The sequence below is a fragment of the Schistocerca gregaria genome, chromosome 6 (genome assembly GCF_023897955.1).
Source record: "Schistocerca gregaria isolate iqSchGreg1 chromosome 6, iqSchGreg1.2, whole genome shotgun sequence".
In the NCBI taxonomy this organism is placed as follows: Eukaryota; Metazoa; Arthropoda; class Insecta; order Orthoptera; family Acrididae; genus Schistocerca; species Schistocerca gregaria.
The window spans coordinates 546531233-546547453 of record NC_064925.1 but is presented as its reverse complement, the minus strand read 5'-3'; the positions used below and the strand labels follow the sequence as shown (position 1 = coordinate 546547453).

The window sequence follows — 16221 nt, the reverse complement described above, 5'->3', positions numbered from 1 at the left end:
TAATTCCTAACTTCAAACGTCCTCACCTTCCTTCCCTAGGTCTCTCCCAAAGAACACAAACCTGGGGGGAGAAGAAAGCAGCCACCCATCATCTTGGAACAGACCTGATTTGATCATTCTCGCTGCAGTCAAAGGCTCTACTATCATGCTGATGGCAGTGGTTCTGTGACAGAAAGTATATGCCCAATGTCAGATTATTCAACCTGCAAGTGCTGCCATAATGAATCCATCCCAGAAGTCCAGCACAATCTGTGATTGCTACTGAAATTCCTAGACCCATCCCAGAACTTCAACTCTACAGTCATCTCTTTTCTCATCTTAACTACTATTCATGCACCTGGAAAAGCCACAGCAGCTTTTAGGCACATCAACTGGCACCGACACTACAGCCTGAACTACCATCATTGCTCATTTATCTCTAACATGGAGATGATTGTGTTTACCAATATGTTTTTGTCACTCATGTTGCACTGTGAACGCAGAGCACTTTAACCTTAATATGCATCTTGTGTTTCTGACATCTTGTAGCATAAGCATAATATTTCTGCAGACCTACCATCCCACTGTAATTGCTCACTGTGTTCCCACCAAAAAAATCTTGGCCATAGTTGAAGAACACCTCCAACCCAATGCCTGTATTCTAACTTCCTATATCAAGGACATGAACCACTTCCTTTGTCACCTCTACACCACCCCCATTCCTTTACCACCTGGATCCTTGCTTCTCACTTCAACACCCCCCCCCCCCCCAATTCCAGCCATTCACCAACATCCCCCCCCCCCATGTCTATGAACTTGTCGTCATTAAACACTACCTCTCCCAATGCGCTGTCTCATTATTTGTACTGCTGGCCAATTCTATAACTAGCCAGAACCAGCTGTCCTTTGAGGGGAAAATAAACAAATAAATCCATGTCATACCCATGGACACTGGCATGCTCCCTAATATGTCAGTCTTTTTGTACAGCATCTAGAGGAAACTTCCTTCACTATGGAAGCCACCTTATTCAGTTTAACGGCATCTTCATGATGTGTACCCAAGAACACGATATTCTTTCCTTACGTTTGGCAGCCTTAATACCTCATTCCATCCTTTCACTTGATTTTCTTCAACTCAGTGTGTCACCTTCCTAGACACTCACTTCAACCTCTCTCATGACACCATAAAAATCCTCATCCATATAAAGTCCACCCAACATCATCTGTACCTCCACTTTAATATGTGCTATCCCTTCCACATGAAAAATATTCTCCCTTACAGTGTAGTAGTCATCACTGTATGGCACTTCTGCAGTCATAAGCAATCCCTTGTCCAGTAAACTGGAGGTCTTACTAAGGCCTTCACAGACAAGCACTACCCTTCAAAGTTAATGCACAAACTTACAGTGAATTCACAGTTGCAAATATGGATAACCATCTGTTGTATAACTGAATGACAGTAATGAAAATTTGTGCCTGACCAGGACTCAAACTAGGATTTCCTGCTTATTGTAACTGGCTGTCTTACTGTTAGGCTATTCCAGCACAACACATGGCCATATCCAGGCTTCACCATGTCATCAACAATGTGTCTACAACGTGCACTCGTACATTCATTATATATCTTCCCATACAGGGGAGTCATTTTAATTGAAATTCACTTGGTAGATAAACAATATTACAGTACCTATGTTGTTCAGATGTACTGTTTCATAATGGCTGTAGTCATCACTGTACTTGTGTGATATGGCTGGATGACACAGGCACCATAATATCATATAATGCATAAACAGATCTCATGAGCCATGTCCATACATGCATCTAATTCTCCAACCACCCCCATGAACCACCTGCAGAGGAGCATACCCATTGTTACACAATGTCATACATACATACATACATACATAACATAACATAATCATCCATCAGCACCTAAGTTACTTTTCATCAATATTATTGTTGTTTTGGTAGTGGTTCAAAGTAATAACTGTTCACTAGTAGCATGCATCACTTTCTTCTTCTGATTAGCCTACACTTACATGTGCTCACAACATAAATATATTGGCAGCTCCACCCACTTCATCCATGAAACATTCCAGTTATTTTCTTTGATAAGGTAACACAACTTTTAATTCATTACAGGATTACCTAATTTTTTATTTCAACATCTGAATAAATTTGTTTGTATCTTCTTTGGGGTATTACATCTGTCTTTTTCTTTCCATAACAACTTAATCACTCACTGTGGTCTTCAGTCTACAGACTGATTTAATGGATCTCTCCACATTAGTCTAGGTGGTGGAAGCCCCTTAATCCATTTGAATCTGCTTAATGTGGTAAAATATTGATCTCTCTCTCTCTCTCTCTCTCTCTCTCTCTCTCTCTCTCTCTCTCTCTCTCTCTCTTTCTCTAGTAGTTAACTCCCCTTCCCCTCCCCAGTTCCCAAAATTAGCAAGCTCACACTTTCTTGGTGCCTTCAGATATGTCCTTTCAATGAATTGCTGTTTTATTTATTTATTTTACATGTCTAGGACTAAATTGAGGGGCAAATCTCCAAGGTCATGGAATGTGTCAGTACATTAAATTACAACATGAAAGTAATAACAGATGAAATAAAATGCTTATGAACCTAAAAAAGACAAGATTTGTTCAAAGTACTTTCATTGGGAGGAATGCAGTGGGGGAGCCAGTGGGTTTTCTAGCAAGATCCTCTTCTGGAAGTGCAGAATCTGCAGCAGAAGTAATTTGATAGAGGATCAGGAGCATAAAATCTGTACCCTTCAGGTGCAGTTACAAGATGCAAAGGAAGAACTAGATAAGTTTAGGAGGGTGAAGGGCACTGGCGAATGGGAAACGGCAGTTGGTAAGAAGGCAGCTAGGAGAGGAGATACTCAGACAGTTGTACTTTGCATACAACCAATAGATTTGACCAACTGCCAGAGTTGAGTGGAGACGAGCTTCTTGTAGCTGTAGGTGTAGTACACCAGCAGCAGCACCAATAGCAGCAACAAACTCACCACAGCCCAATATACAGGTACGACCCAAGAGCTGCAGGAAACCTGTCCTTATCAAGGATTTTTGGTATTTCACTAGGACACGGGAACGAATATGACAGCACAGAATGTAAATAAAACTGTAACCAGTTCTTGTCCTAGTCACCTGCAGTTTTTAAGCCTAAATATCCAGTTCCTTAGAAATAAGTCCTCAAAACATGAGGTAGCAATGAATATTGTATATATTGACTGCATGTGCATCATGGAGCATTGGTGCAGAAGTTTTGAACTAAGTAGCATTAATATTCAACCATATAAGTTGACAAGTCAGTATTGTAGAAAAAAGGCCAAAAATGGAAGTGTATGTATCCTTACTAAATCAAGTATCAGGTACAAAAGAAAATCTGAAGCTGAATCATTGAGTGTGGAAAATAATTTTGAATTAGCAGCTATACAGTTGTATGAAATACAGAAAAAGTCATTGTCATAGCAATATACAGGCCACCTAGTGGGGATATAGACATATTCATTAATAAATTAGAAACACTGCTTAACATTCTTTTTACTGAAAGAGCCACTGCAGATGTCTGTGGGGATTTCAACATAAATCTTATGAATGAAAGTAGCCTAAAAAACCAGTTCCTAAATCTATTGTGTATTTTCAATCTATTTCTGCACATATATGAACCTACAATAATAACTTATAATAAAACAGTCTTATCGATTATATATTTTCAAATGTACAATCCACAGAAGTAGAAGTAACAAATACTGATTTGGGATTATCAGACCATAATGCTCTTATCCTCAAAATTCTTTCAATGCCACCGCAAGAAAAAAGTGTACTTCATGTATAAAAGAAAATTTTCCACTGAAAACTGGTTAGACTGTACAAATATCCTAACTAGTGATTCATGGGCAGAAGTGCTGTCCCTAACAAATATGAATGATGTGTATAACACTTTTTCTTCAATTTTCATGGGATATTTCGAAATGTGCTTTCCAAAGAAGCTGTCAAGAATCACATCTCAATATGAAGCCAAGTTCTTGGATCACAGCTGGCATTAAAACTTCTTGTCGAACTCTAAAGAGACTAAATTCAAAATGAAGACATCTACAGATCCACAGTTCATATAATATGTTAAGAATTACAAGAGGGTATATTGAAAAGTAATTGCCAAGTCAAAATTTATGAGTAATGACAGCTTAATAGGACAGTCTGATCACAATCAAAGGCCATTTGGGAGTATTGTGAAGACTGAAACAGGAAAGAGATGGGAAGACCAGGATATCATTCTCAAAAACACAGAAAATGTCAATATTATAAAACAAGATTCGCCAAATTACATCAATAATTATTTCATAACTGCAACAACTTCCTTAAGCTCAAAATTTACAAACCAAGAAAAACCAGAATTTGCAGAAGCTGCTTGTAGCATGAGGATAGATCCAAAAGATCAACATGAAGTGTTCAAAGCAATAAAAAATTTGAAACCTAAAATCTCAGCAGGAGTAGATGAGCTGCCTCTTTATATCATAACAATCACAGCCGTACAAATCACAAGGCCCTTGGCATACATAGCCAACTTTTCATTAAGTGAAGGAGTGTTTCCAGAAAATCTGAAAATGTCAAAAGTGTAGCCATTACTCAAAAACAGTGACAAACATAAGGTAGAAAACTATTGGCCAATATCTCTCCTTCTGGCATTTTCCAAAATAATAGAAAAATTAATGAAACACAGAATCAACAAGTATCTAAATGACAATAAGTTACTATATAGAAATCAGCATGGCTTCCAGGCAGGTAAAAACACAGAAGCAGCACTAATGTGTTACACTGAACAAATAATCAAAAATCTAGAAAAAGACAATTGTGTAGTAGAAATAAATTTAGATCTCTCCAAAGCATTTAACACTGTCATTCATGTCATTCTTTTAGAAAAACTGGAAGCATTGTGAATTCATGGGACAGGGAAAAAGTGGTTTGAATCATACCTACAAAACAGAACACGCATTGTTGGACTGATGTTAGATTACTCCAACCACAAAATAAATTTAGTATCAGATGCAAAAAAAGTGTAAACTGGAGTGCCACAAGGCAGTATTATAGGTGCCTTATTGTTCCTTGCCTACATAAATGAAATTCACACCTCAGACGGAGCAGTAAAGGCCGTAATATTCCCAGAAAACACTAGTGTGATACGAGGGTGGTTTGAAAAGATCTCAGAATCACCATGAGAGGTCAGCTGTAGTGCAACAAGTTGTTCACGTGATATTCATTGGACTGTTGTCTGCCAACAAGTGCCACATCAGTGCTCTTGGAAGAGAGCTGTGGCGGTGATTTGGCTGTGTTGTTGTTCCCGTGCAGCGATTTGCGAAGTTGGAAAAAAATCAAGATTCGAGCAGTGATTAAGTGCTTTGCAAAGAAATGTATGAAAGCAAAGGGTATTCATGCTGATTTCCAGAATACTCTGGGGAACTTTGCTCCTTCATATTCACCTGTTTTCAAGGGGACAAATGAATTTAAATTTGGTCAGGAGGGCTTAGATGATAATCTGCGCAGTGGTCCACCAAGATGTGTCACAACTCAGGAAATCATTGCAAAAGTGCACATAATGGTCATGGAGTATTGAAAGTGTGTGAAATTGCTCACAGTTGCCAGATGTCATCTGAAAGGATATATCACATTTTAACTGAAGAATTATAAATGAAAAAAAATATCCGCAAGTTGGATGCTATAACTCTTGACACGCGCCCGCACGCATGTGCCGGTGCCATGGCAAAATTACACGAACGAAGGTATGAACTGTTGCCACACCCACCTTGTTCACCTACAACATACTGCCAGCCAACAACAAAAAGTTATAAGATAAAACAGATTGAAAGTAGGATTTAAAGAATCTCTACTTACGCAATGTTTTTGCTCAGTAAATGACTATTTAGGCCAATAAATAATTGTGATAATGTTTGTATTAAGGCAAAACTGAAAACACTGTCTGTCATCCCCTAAAGTTTCTGTTGATTTTCTATATCTGATGGACAGCTGTTTAGTGTATAAAATATTTACTGGATTCTTGTAGTGAATATAAGGGCTTCCTGTTTAGGGAAGACAGATGCATAAATAAATAAAATAAATCATGCAGCAGCCCTCAGCAGTTAGGGAGCCTAAGTCAGCTGCAAATTGTAACAGAAAGAATAAGGTTCTGCTGCTAGGTAGTTTGCATGGTGGAGGTGTGGGCAAGCAGTTGTAAGAAGGTTTAATAAGTGAGCAACAGGTCACCAGCATTATGAAGCCTAGTGCAGGGTTGGCTCAGGTGCCTGTAAACATAGGGGAATTATGTAGGACTTTTTCAAAAGAGGATCAGGTAGTGATTGTGGGTAGGGCAGGAAATAGTCTTAATAGGGAAGGGGATATGGTGTAGATGGTGACCTGGTAAAAATAGCTTCTCAGATAGGTGGCACTAACGTGCACTTCCTGCAACTGTTTCAGTGTCGTGATCAGCCTCATCTTAATGCTGTGTGGAATTAATATTTAATTTAGGGGCAACTAGACACTTCAACAAGAACAACAAACAACAGGACTAGCATTGCCACAACTTAACAAATAGCCTCTAGTCCCCTATGTTACATCAATGTCCATTCTCAACCAGCCATGGTTGATTGGCTAATGGAGTCAGGTGCCTTCAGTAACTGCTTACACAACATTACTGATTTATGTAATTTATTAATAATAGTTCACTGAAAAACAAGTCTTAAAACACTTCATAGAAAGGCTGGTTAAATAACTGTTCCTTTAATTAAATGGGTATTAAACTCGCAACCAATAACAGTAGCAAACAACATCACTTCCAAATAAAAACTTACAGAATCATAATGGTTGAAAGGTACCTTAAAAACTTCAAAATTCACTTTCATTTAACACGCAGATATAAAAACATATCCAAAACTCACAGTTAGCATATTTGTCAAATTCCAGTATTTATAACCCACTGAACTACAGTGCAGAACTGACAATTTCAGATCTGTCCAATGAGTAATCCTGATAACAGAAAATTGTGTTCACAAATAAGAAATATAATAACTTTATGACAACATCCATCCAGCATGTCTACACCTTTACACATTTGTAAATTCCATTGAAAAGTAACAGTTACTGCTCGATCTCCACACAGTTAAGTAAACTAACCGCACGGGTCACTCAAGGTTAATACATGTACCGTATTCCACTGCTTTCTTCTCTAATATCATGATATCCTTATTGTGGGTGAACATGCTACAGAACAGTGTGCTCAGGTTGGGCCCACGTTGTCTTGTTTATGCCATGGCAAATCACCCACAAACAACATTGGCCACAGCTCGCCATAAATTGTGTCCATAGAATTGCAGGGCCCATGGCTTATTGTTCCACAGCAGCATTGAATTCCCAAAGACTTGGTTTCATCATCAGTTCATTACCACAGCGTGCCAAAATTATTAATGCACAGTTTGGACCATCTGGACCCCAACACTCTGTCATTCTGTCCTTCTCACTCCGTACTCTCTAACCCTCCACTCCTCATCACAAGAGGCCACTTGCGGTTAACTCAGTACCCCAATATCTCTGGCAAGGCCAATATCTACCTTAACACTTATGGAACACAGTTGAGCCAAAAATTGGCACAATGCTGCTGTTAGGCATGTTAACTTGGGGCTGGAGATGGCACTGATTGCAGAGGCCATGGCTTACATTGCAATGGTGCCCGTTGAGTCTGGCAACAGATTAGATTTCACTAGGCATGGCCTACACCTCAATAGGTATGGGAATAGGAGGCCAGCAAAACTTATGGGTGACAGTGTAGTGAGTGGTGGTGGGATCACTCATGGAAAAACTCCTTTAGTAGTTGGGGTTAGAGCTGTACCTTTATTGGATTGAAGTCAGCTGATAGGTATTGCTGCTTAAAGGAAGTCCCTCTAATGAATGAATCATCTTCAGAAGAGGTCAGATACCCAAGTAGAGAAGGAATTAGCATATTTCATAAAAATATAAGAGGTGTTAGAGATAAAGTTAGTGAACTGCTTATAGTGTTGACTGTGGCATCATTCATATATCAGAGCCCCACTTGAATAATTTGTTATTTCAGAGGCTTCCTTTACCAACATACAGATTAGCTGGCTGTTTTTCAAGGAGTTCTTTCGGAGTGGAGGAGTGGCCGTTTGCATAAAAAACAGTGTTCCATTTGAGTCCATAGACATATCATGGCACTGCACTGAATAGGTATTTGAGTGATGTGCAGGGGCAGTTCAATTTAGTGAAACTAAACTTCTAATTGTTGTTGTTTATAGGTCCCCTAACTCTGACTTCAGAGCATTTCTGCTCAAGCTAGAGAGGGTTGTTGGTTCACTTTATAGGAAGTATCACCCCCATGCTTAGCTGGGTGCTAACATGCTCGCTCCCCCTGCAAGCAGGCCCAGGTTTGATTCCCAGCCAGGTTGGGTGTTGTCTCCATTCAGGGACTGGGTGTTGTGTTGTCCTCATTGTCATTTCATCCTCATCACCGATGCGCAAGTTGCCCAATGTGGCGTCAAATTAAATAAGAATTGCACTTGGGGGCCAAACTTCCCTGAATAGCCCCCCCCCCCCCTCCCCCGGCCAATGATGCCATACATTCATTTCCATTTTTATTTCTTTTTATTTTTTTTATGGGAAGTGCCAAAAATTTGCTGTATGTGGTGACTTCAATATTAATGTTGTATGTGACTGTGCAAGAAAAGGTTGTTGGAAGATCTCCTAAATACATATAATCTGATGCAGCTGTGTGTTTTTCCAACCAGGGAGCAGGGGAACAGTACCACAGCAATAGACATTATTTTTATTCATTATTCAGTAATAGATGGGCATTCTGTTAGAAAAACTTTCCAAGTTTGATATCTCAATAACTGCTCTGTGATATTGATAAGGGGGAGATTGAGTCAATAATTAAATCACTGAAGACTAAGGATTCACACGGATATGGTGGAATGCCAAGCAGAATATTCAAGTCCATCAGCATTTGCTACAGTCATTGAAAAGGCTGTGTGTAAGGATAATTGATCATTTTATTTCACATAATATGGTTTCATATCTATGGTTTGGCTTTAGAAGTGGACTAACAACTGAAAATGCTATATTCTCTTTTCTCTGTGAGGTACTGAATGGATTAAACAAAAGTTTTGGTATGCTAGGCATCTTTTTTTGATTTGCCTAAGGCGCTGAATTGTGTTGATCACAAAATATTGTTCCAGAAGTTGCACCATTATGGAATACAGGCATAACTCACAATTGTCTCACCTCACACTTAAACAACAGACAACAAAAGGTCTTTATTCACAGTGTTGAGAATGGATGTGATGTGGAGTCTGAGTGAGACACGTTTAAATCAGGGGTGCCCCAGGGATCAGTGCTGGGGCCACTCCTGTTCCTTATTTATATAAATGATATGCCCTCTAGTATTACAGCTAATTCTAAGATATTTCTGTTTGCTGATGACACTAGCTTGGTGCTAAAGAATGTTTTCGGTAACATTGGCACTATTTCATGTAGAAAGTAAATTAACACTAAATCACAGTAAGACACAGTTTTTACAGTTTCTAGCACACAATTCAACAAAATCTAATGTTTTAATTTCACGGAATGGGCATATGATTAGTGAAACTGAACAGTTCAAATTTTTAGGTGTTTGGATAGATATAAACTGTCATGGAAAGCCCACATTCAGCATCTTGTTCAAAGACTTTAATGTTGCCATTTTTACTGTTTGAATCGTATCTGAAGTAAGTGTAGTTTGACATAAAAAGTAGTCTACTTTGCTTATTTTCATTTGCATATGTCATAAGTTATTATATTTTGGGGCAACTCTTCCCATTCTCAAAGAATATTTTTGTCTCAGAAACGGATAATTTGGGCAATAAGTGCTGTAAGTTCATGATTCCCTTCTCGACACCTGTTCATTAGTATGGGTATTCTGACATTAGCCTCTCAATGTATACAGTATATTTTTTACTGTCATACCTTGTTAACAATGTCAGCTTATTCCCAAGAATTAGCAGCTTTCACTCAGTTAATACCAGGAAGAAATCTAATCTACATTTGGATTGCACTTCCTTGACCCTTGTGCAGAAAGGTGTGCAACATACTGCTGCATCCATCTTCAATAAGCTACCACAAGAATTCAAAAACCTTGGCAGTAGGCCATGCACTTTCAAACCAAACCGAAGAGTTTCCTTATGGGTCACTCCTTTCATTCTGTTGAGAGTTCATGGAAAAATTAAGCTGATTACTATGTTATATTGTTAATTGTGGTTACATAAACCAGTTCCTTCATGTAGTCAGATTGTGTCATACACCTCTTTTCTCCCCAATTCAGCTTGGTAACTCCTTACAAGATTTGACCTACCCATCTAGTGTTCAGCAATTTTCTGTAGCATCACATTTCAGAAGCTTCTATTCTCTTCTTGCCTGAACTATTTACTGTTCACATCTCACTTCTCTACAATGCTACAATCCAGACAAATACTTCAGGAAAGACTTCCTAACATTTAAATTTGTATGTGGCCTCAGTTGCCTGAGACTGCAGTCATGTGTGTGAGTTGCATTTTCATGAGTGTGTATGTATGTGTTAGTCACTAATTTTGACAAATGCCTTACTGGCCGAAAGCTATTTGTGACAGTCTTTTTTTTCTCATCTGCAACTCAGCATCTCTGCTATATGATGAGTAGCAACTTTCCTTTTCACAATATTGTTATGAAAATTGTATTCTACACAACATTGTGCATTTATTTACTTATTTTTAACCAAGAAATGCTATAAATGTAGGTTTGTCTTTCTACATTTGTGCTAGAATTTTACAACCAAGACTTATTAAAATTATTATTTGGTAACATTCACATCTGTCAACACTTGCTTTCTTTTGAAATTCAATTATAACATTCTTCCTGAAGTATGAGGCAATGTTGCCTCTCTTATATCTTGCACACCAGGTACAATAATTTGTTCAAGGCTGGTTCTCCCAAAGATCTCAGTATTTCTGAGGGAATATAATTTTCTCTAGGAGCCTTGTTTCATCTTAGTCTTTTTAATGCTCTGTCACATCCTTCTTTCAGCATAATGTTTCCCATTTCCTCTTGTTAACTTTCTCTTCATTTTCTATAGCACTGTCTTGAAATTCATTTTGCATGTACAGTGCTTCTGTGTATTCGTCCTACCTCTAAGTTTTCTATTCTTTGTGTAGTACTGGCTGTCTGTCTGTGCTCTTGATACTCATACAGCTGCTTCTCTCTCTCTCGCTCTCTCTCTCTCTCTCTCTCTTTTCATAACTCATGTATGTTTCTAAAGCTTTTCACTTGTCCTATAGCCATTGCTGCTTAGCCAAATAAGCAATTTCTTTCAGTCTCACGTTTTAGACACCTCCATTCCCATTTGCCTGCTTCATTTTTACATTTTCTACTTTATCAGTTAATTTCAGTGTCTCATGTGTTTTCCAAGAATTTCTGGTGAGCCTCCTCTATCTGTCTATTTGATCCTCTGTTGCCTCCACTATTTCATGTCTCGAATATATCCATTCCTCTTGTATTGTATTTCTTTGCCCTGTTTCAGTCAGTTATTGTCTGAGGCTCCCTTTAAAATTCTAACATCTTATGATGTATTCAGGTCCCAACTCCTCAATTTTCTGTTTTGCTGGAATTGTTTTCATTTATAAGTTGCATTTCATAATCAATAAATTATGGTCAGAATCCACAACTACTCCTTGAAATGTTTTGCAGTTTACAATATGATTTCAAAATCTCTGTCTTAAGATTATACTATCAGTCGGAAATCTTCCAGTCTCTCCAAGTCTCTTCCATGTATACAACTTCCTATACCTACTGTTAGTGTTACTTCTTAGAATTCTCAATCACAATTTTAGTTAGGCTCATGCACCTTTCTCCATGGGCAAAAAGGAAAAAATAAATTTAAATTTTATCTTCAGAGTGAATGGATGAAACTTGCATGTTGTTTTTCAAGAGAAAGCAACAGTGTTAAATACTTGGAGGTATAGGCAACAACAGATCATCAGGAAAGCAAATCTCAAGATTGTCATAGGACTTCAAAACTTGTTTCCATATATTTGATGAATATGGACAATAACAAAACCATAGCCATTTGAAGGTGAAGTGTCCTTATATGGTGCCAAGGGCAGCTCATAAAATAAAGTCAGTTTCCAGGATACAGTGAAAGAAATGCAGTTATTGGTAAACCAACAACTGAACTAAACAAACAACTGAACAGTTCTCATCTCTGACATGAAGAAAAAAAAAAAGCAAAGCCACTTCTGACAGAACGTTAAAGTCTCAACTGGCATCCAGTTTGAGTGTGACATCATCAGTTTGCTGGCAGCTGATAGAAGCCTCATGGTCAAACCATAGTCGCTGCTGAGACATAAAGGTGCAGGTGGGCTTCACCACACAGTGACATACTGGGTGATAAGCAGTCAGCATAGGTTAGCTGGTGGGGCACCAGCAGTGCCAGCAGCTGATGGGAGACTAATATTTGAACCAACAGTGGATGATGGAATGCAAGAATGCTGACAGTTCAGTCAAATGATGATGTCCTAAGTGGTGCCGAGCCAGTGTCTAGGTTGGAAGTACAGTTGGAGTCCAAGGCTGCACTAGGTCAACATCCAGTCAGAATCCTGTGCTGCACTGGAAATGCTACTGGTGAATACTGTTGATAAATGAGCTACAGTGCATAGACAGTGTAGGGCTCAGAGCATGAGTGATTGCTGTTGAGTCGCAGTTCACTAGCATCTTAAATAATCCAGTGGAAAGTGAGGTGTCATGTGATGCATGGATGCACCATAATGCCATGCTCATAGTGCTCTGGTTGGCTGAGTGCATTGCTGATGCCTCTAGTGGAGCCCACTGGAACATTGTATGTATGCAGAGCAATATGTTGCTGCTGTTATCTGGCACATTCACAGATCAGCATGCTGTTGTTGGGGCTTGCCAATCTTAGTAATCACTCAGTGTGTTTGACCACCTGTGGCTGGCTTTGGCAAGTTCCAGCTGATCACTTGTGTATGCATTGGCAGAGACTGTGGCAACTGTCAGCTGACTGGCCCAGCCCCAATACTCCCTTCCCTTTAAATTTATGACAGAGGTGCTGAGGTACTGACTGGTTCAGTCAGAGCAGAAGGCCCACTGATACATTGGCAGCAGGTGGGCAGAAAGGTCAACTGATGGCAGCTCCCAGGAATGCCATGATACCAACAAGCATGGCCAAAGGGAAGAAGGAGATGACCAGTCGAGCATAGATGGGGCCCTCGGGCCGTGGGCATGCCTTAGGCACCAGAAGAATGGGCCCACGATGTGTATGCACCAGAAAAATAAGCTGTTGGAGGTGTCACAGAAGGAAGAATCAGACTGGGAAACTGCACAGAAAATAGCACCAAAAGAAGAGTGTAGGATCATTGCACAGTTTAGGCACAGAAAATGAACACAATGAACCATCCTGAAGGTGTTGTATCAGGTAAAGGTGCCATGCTGGCAGCTAAACAAATCAGAGGCACAAAAACTGAGTAGGCACAAAAATGGAAAACTGAAGACCTGTCAGGAAGGCAGCGTTGAACCAAGTAATGGACCATGCTGGTGAATAAAGAAGCCTTGCCATGGCAGAATGGAAAAGCTGTGCCAGAAATGGAATGGAAAATCTATGCCAGTGTTGGTGAGAGCCATGCTGGTAGCAGAGAGAGCCATGGCAGAAGAGCAGTTCCAAATGCTGAGAGTATGAGCCCAAAGTCCTGGGGCAAAGGCAGTGACAGGGTCATGTGTGAAGACAAGCAAACATGGCAACCAGGAAGTGCAGTGTGGGATCTAATTCTTTCAGCAGGGGCAGACACCGGCTTGTCAGCAGAACGTCAGCACAGTGCCAGCAGACAATGGGAGATGAGGGCTCAAACCATCAGCAGCCACTAGAGGTGCAATGATGCTGATGGTCTCAGCCAAGACAGCAACTTTTGAGGAGGACATGGCTGCAGCTAAGTCTGGAGATGACAATGCGTGATGAGAGAGCTAGGAATGCCAACGGAACCCTCGTCACCAGTGGCAGGTGAAGTCCAGGGTGCTGAGCATCCTCAGAAGAAAGGGTAGACATAGGTGCAGTCTTCCAGCCAAAAGCAGTAGCAGCATTTCTATGGACAGTGGATGGCAACCACCAGGCAGCACAGTGGGGGCTGAGTGAAGTGAGATGTGTGGGTTTGCTGTCAACAGCCCCACTGCCAACTGGTGCATTGCTGTGGAGCTAGGCTATCTTGTAACCAATTAAAGTGTCCATATTTACTGGCAAGGACTGAAAGTAATAATGTCAGCTCCCAGGGAACAGTGAAAGAAACACATTTATTGATGAACACATAAATCAGCAGTTCACAGTTCTGAAGTTAAATAGAAAATAACAGCCATTTGGTTGAATACTAAAGTCTCTCAACTGGAATCCAGCTCTAGGCATGGGGCTGGCATCCAATCTTCATCCAGCTCAAGGTATAGGGTCGGAAACCGACCGAGGTCCCAGGTGGCATCCAGATATGGTGGGTGCAGACTGGCAGGTGTAATGTTGGCAGTGCATTAGTGGTCGATGGGAGACTTGTGCCCGCAACAACAGCAGTTCACAGAACACAAGGGTGGCTTCGCCAAGTGATGATGTCCTAGGCAGCTCTGACCAGTGCCTAGGTTCAAGTCCAATTGGAATACTAGGCTACTCGGGGTTTATGTCTGGTCAGAATTCTCGGCTGTGCTGGAACTGCTGCTAGTAAATGGTACTGATAGATGAGATGCAGGGGGCAGTCAGAGTAGAGCCCGGAGCATGTGTGAATGCTGTCAAGGAGCAATCACACAGTGTCTTAAATAATCCAGTAGAAAGATTTCCGTGAGGTGTCATGTGATGTGATGATGCAATGTAGTGTCATACTCATAGTGCCATGCCCAGATTCATACACTATTGGCAGCTGCTGCTGATGCCTCTATTGGAGCCCACTAGAGTCTGGCATATACAAAGAGTGACATGCTGCTGTTGTCATCTGACATGCATACAAATTGGCATATTGCTGTTGGGGTTTACCAATCCTAGTAATCACATGGTATGTTCAACAGGAGATGCCAAGAGTAGGGCAACATGCTGGCCACAGGTATATGTACCTACCAGCAGCATCAGTGGCTAGGAGACTGGCCTGGCCATAGTACAAGGAATCACAGAGCACTGTAATATTTACTGACATGTGAATGGCACAAATTACGGCAAGCAACCATCGGTTGCGAAAGCTAGTAATTCTGTGTGTGTGTTTGTGTGTTTTGTTCATTTGCCTGTCTGCCGGCGCTTTCCCGCTTGGTAAGTCTTGGAATTTTTGTTTTTAATGTATTTTTCCCATCTGGATATATATATATATATATATATATATATATATATATATATATATATATATATATATATATATATATATATATATATATATATATATATATATATTAAAAACAAAGATTCCAAGACTTACCAAGCGGGAAAGCGCCGGCAGACAGGCACATGAACAAAACACACAAACACATACACAGAATTACAAGCTTTCGCAACTGGCAGTTGCTTCCTCTTTCCTGACGAAGCAACTGCCAGTTGCGAAAGCTTGTAATTCTGTGTATGTGTTTGTGTGTTTTGTTCATGTGCCTGTCTGCCGGCGCTTTCCCGCTTGGTAAGTCTTGGAATCTTTGTTTTTAATATATTTTTCCCATGTGGAAGTTTCTTTCTGTTTTATATATATATATATAGAAAGAAACTTCCACATGGGAAAAATATATTAAAAACAAAGATTCCAAGACTTACCAAGCGGGAAAGCGCCGGCAGACAGGCACATGAACAAAACACACACACAGAATTACGAGCTTTCGCAACTGGCAGTTGCTTCGTCAGGAAAGAGGGAAGGAGAGGGAAAAATGAAAGGATGTGGGTTTTAATATAAATCTGAATTTTGCAAAGTTTCACAGGACACGACTAGCAAAACATGTCTAATTGTAAGTTTTTGATGATGTAAACAACTAGTATTCTCTATATAAATATGAATTTTGGGAGAGTTTCACAGGTCACGACTAGCAAAGTATTTCAATGGCTATGTAGCAACTTAGCTACGAAGAAGTTCATTTGTATTATGTATATTGAATTTCATGTCTATAGTAGGTAATCATTTTATGTATATGTACATGTCCATTTTTTCT

The 16221-nt window shown here is 39.9% G+C and overlaps 1 protein-coding gene across 1 annotated transcript in view; it reads left to right on the top strand.

The window, feature by feature from the left end:
* LOC126278935 (putative neural-cadherin 2) overlaps positions 1 to 13941 on the top strand; it is a 153430-nt gene extending 139489 nt beyond the window's left edge. Inside the window, exon 14 of the mRNA XM_049979213.1 lies at positions 13642 to 13941. Coding sequence (XP_049835170.1) covers positions 13642 to 13941 — 300 coding nt within the window. The remainder of the gene's footprint in view (positions 1 to 13641) is intronic.
* Positions 13942 to 16221: the final 2280 nt, after the last annotated feature.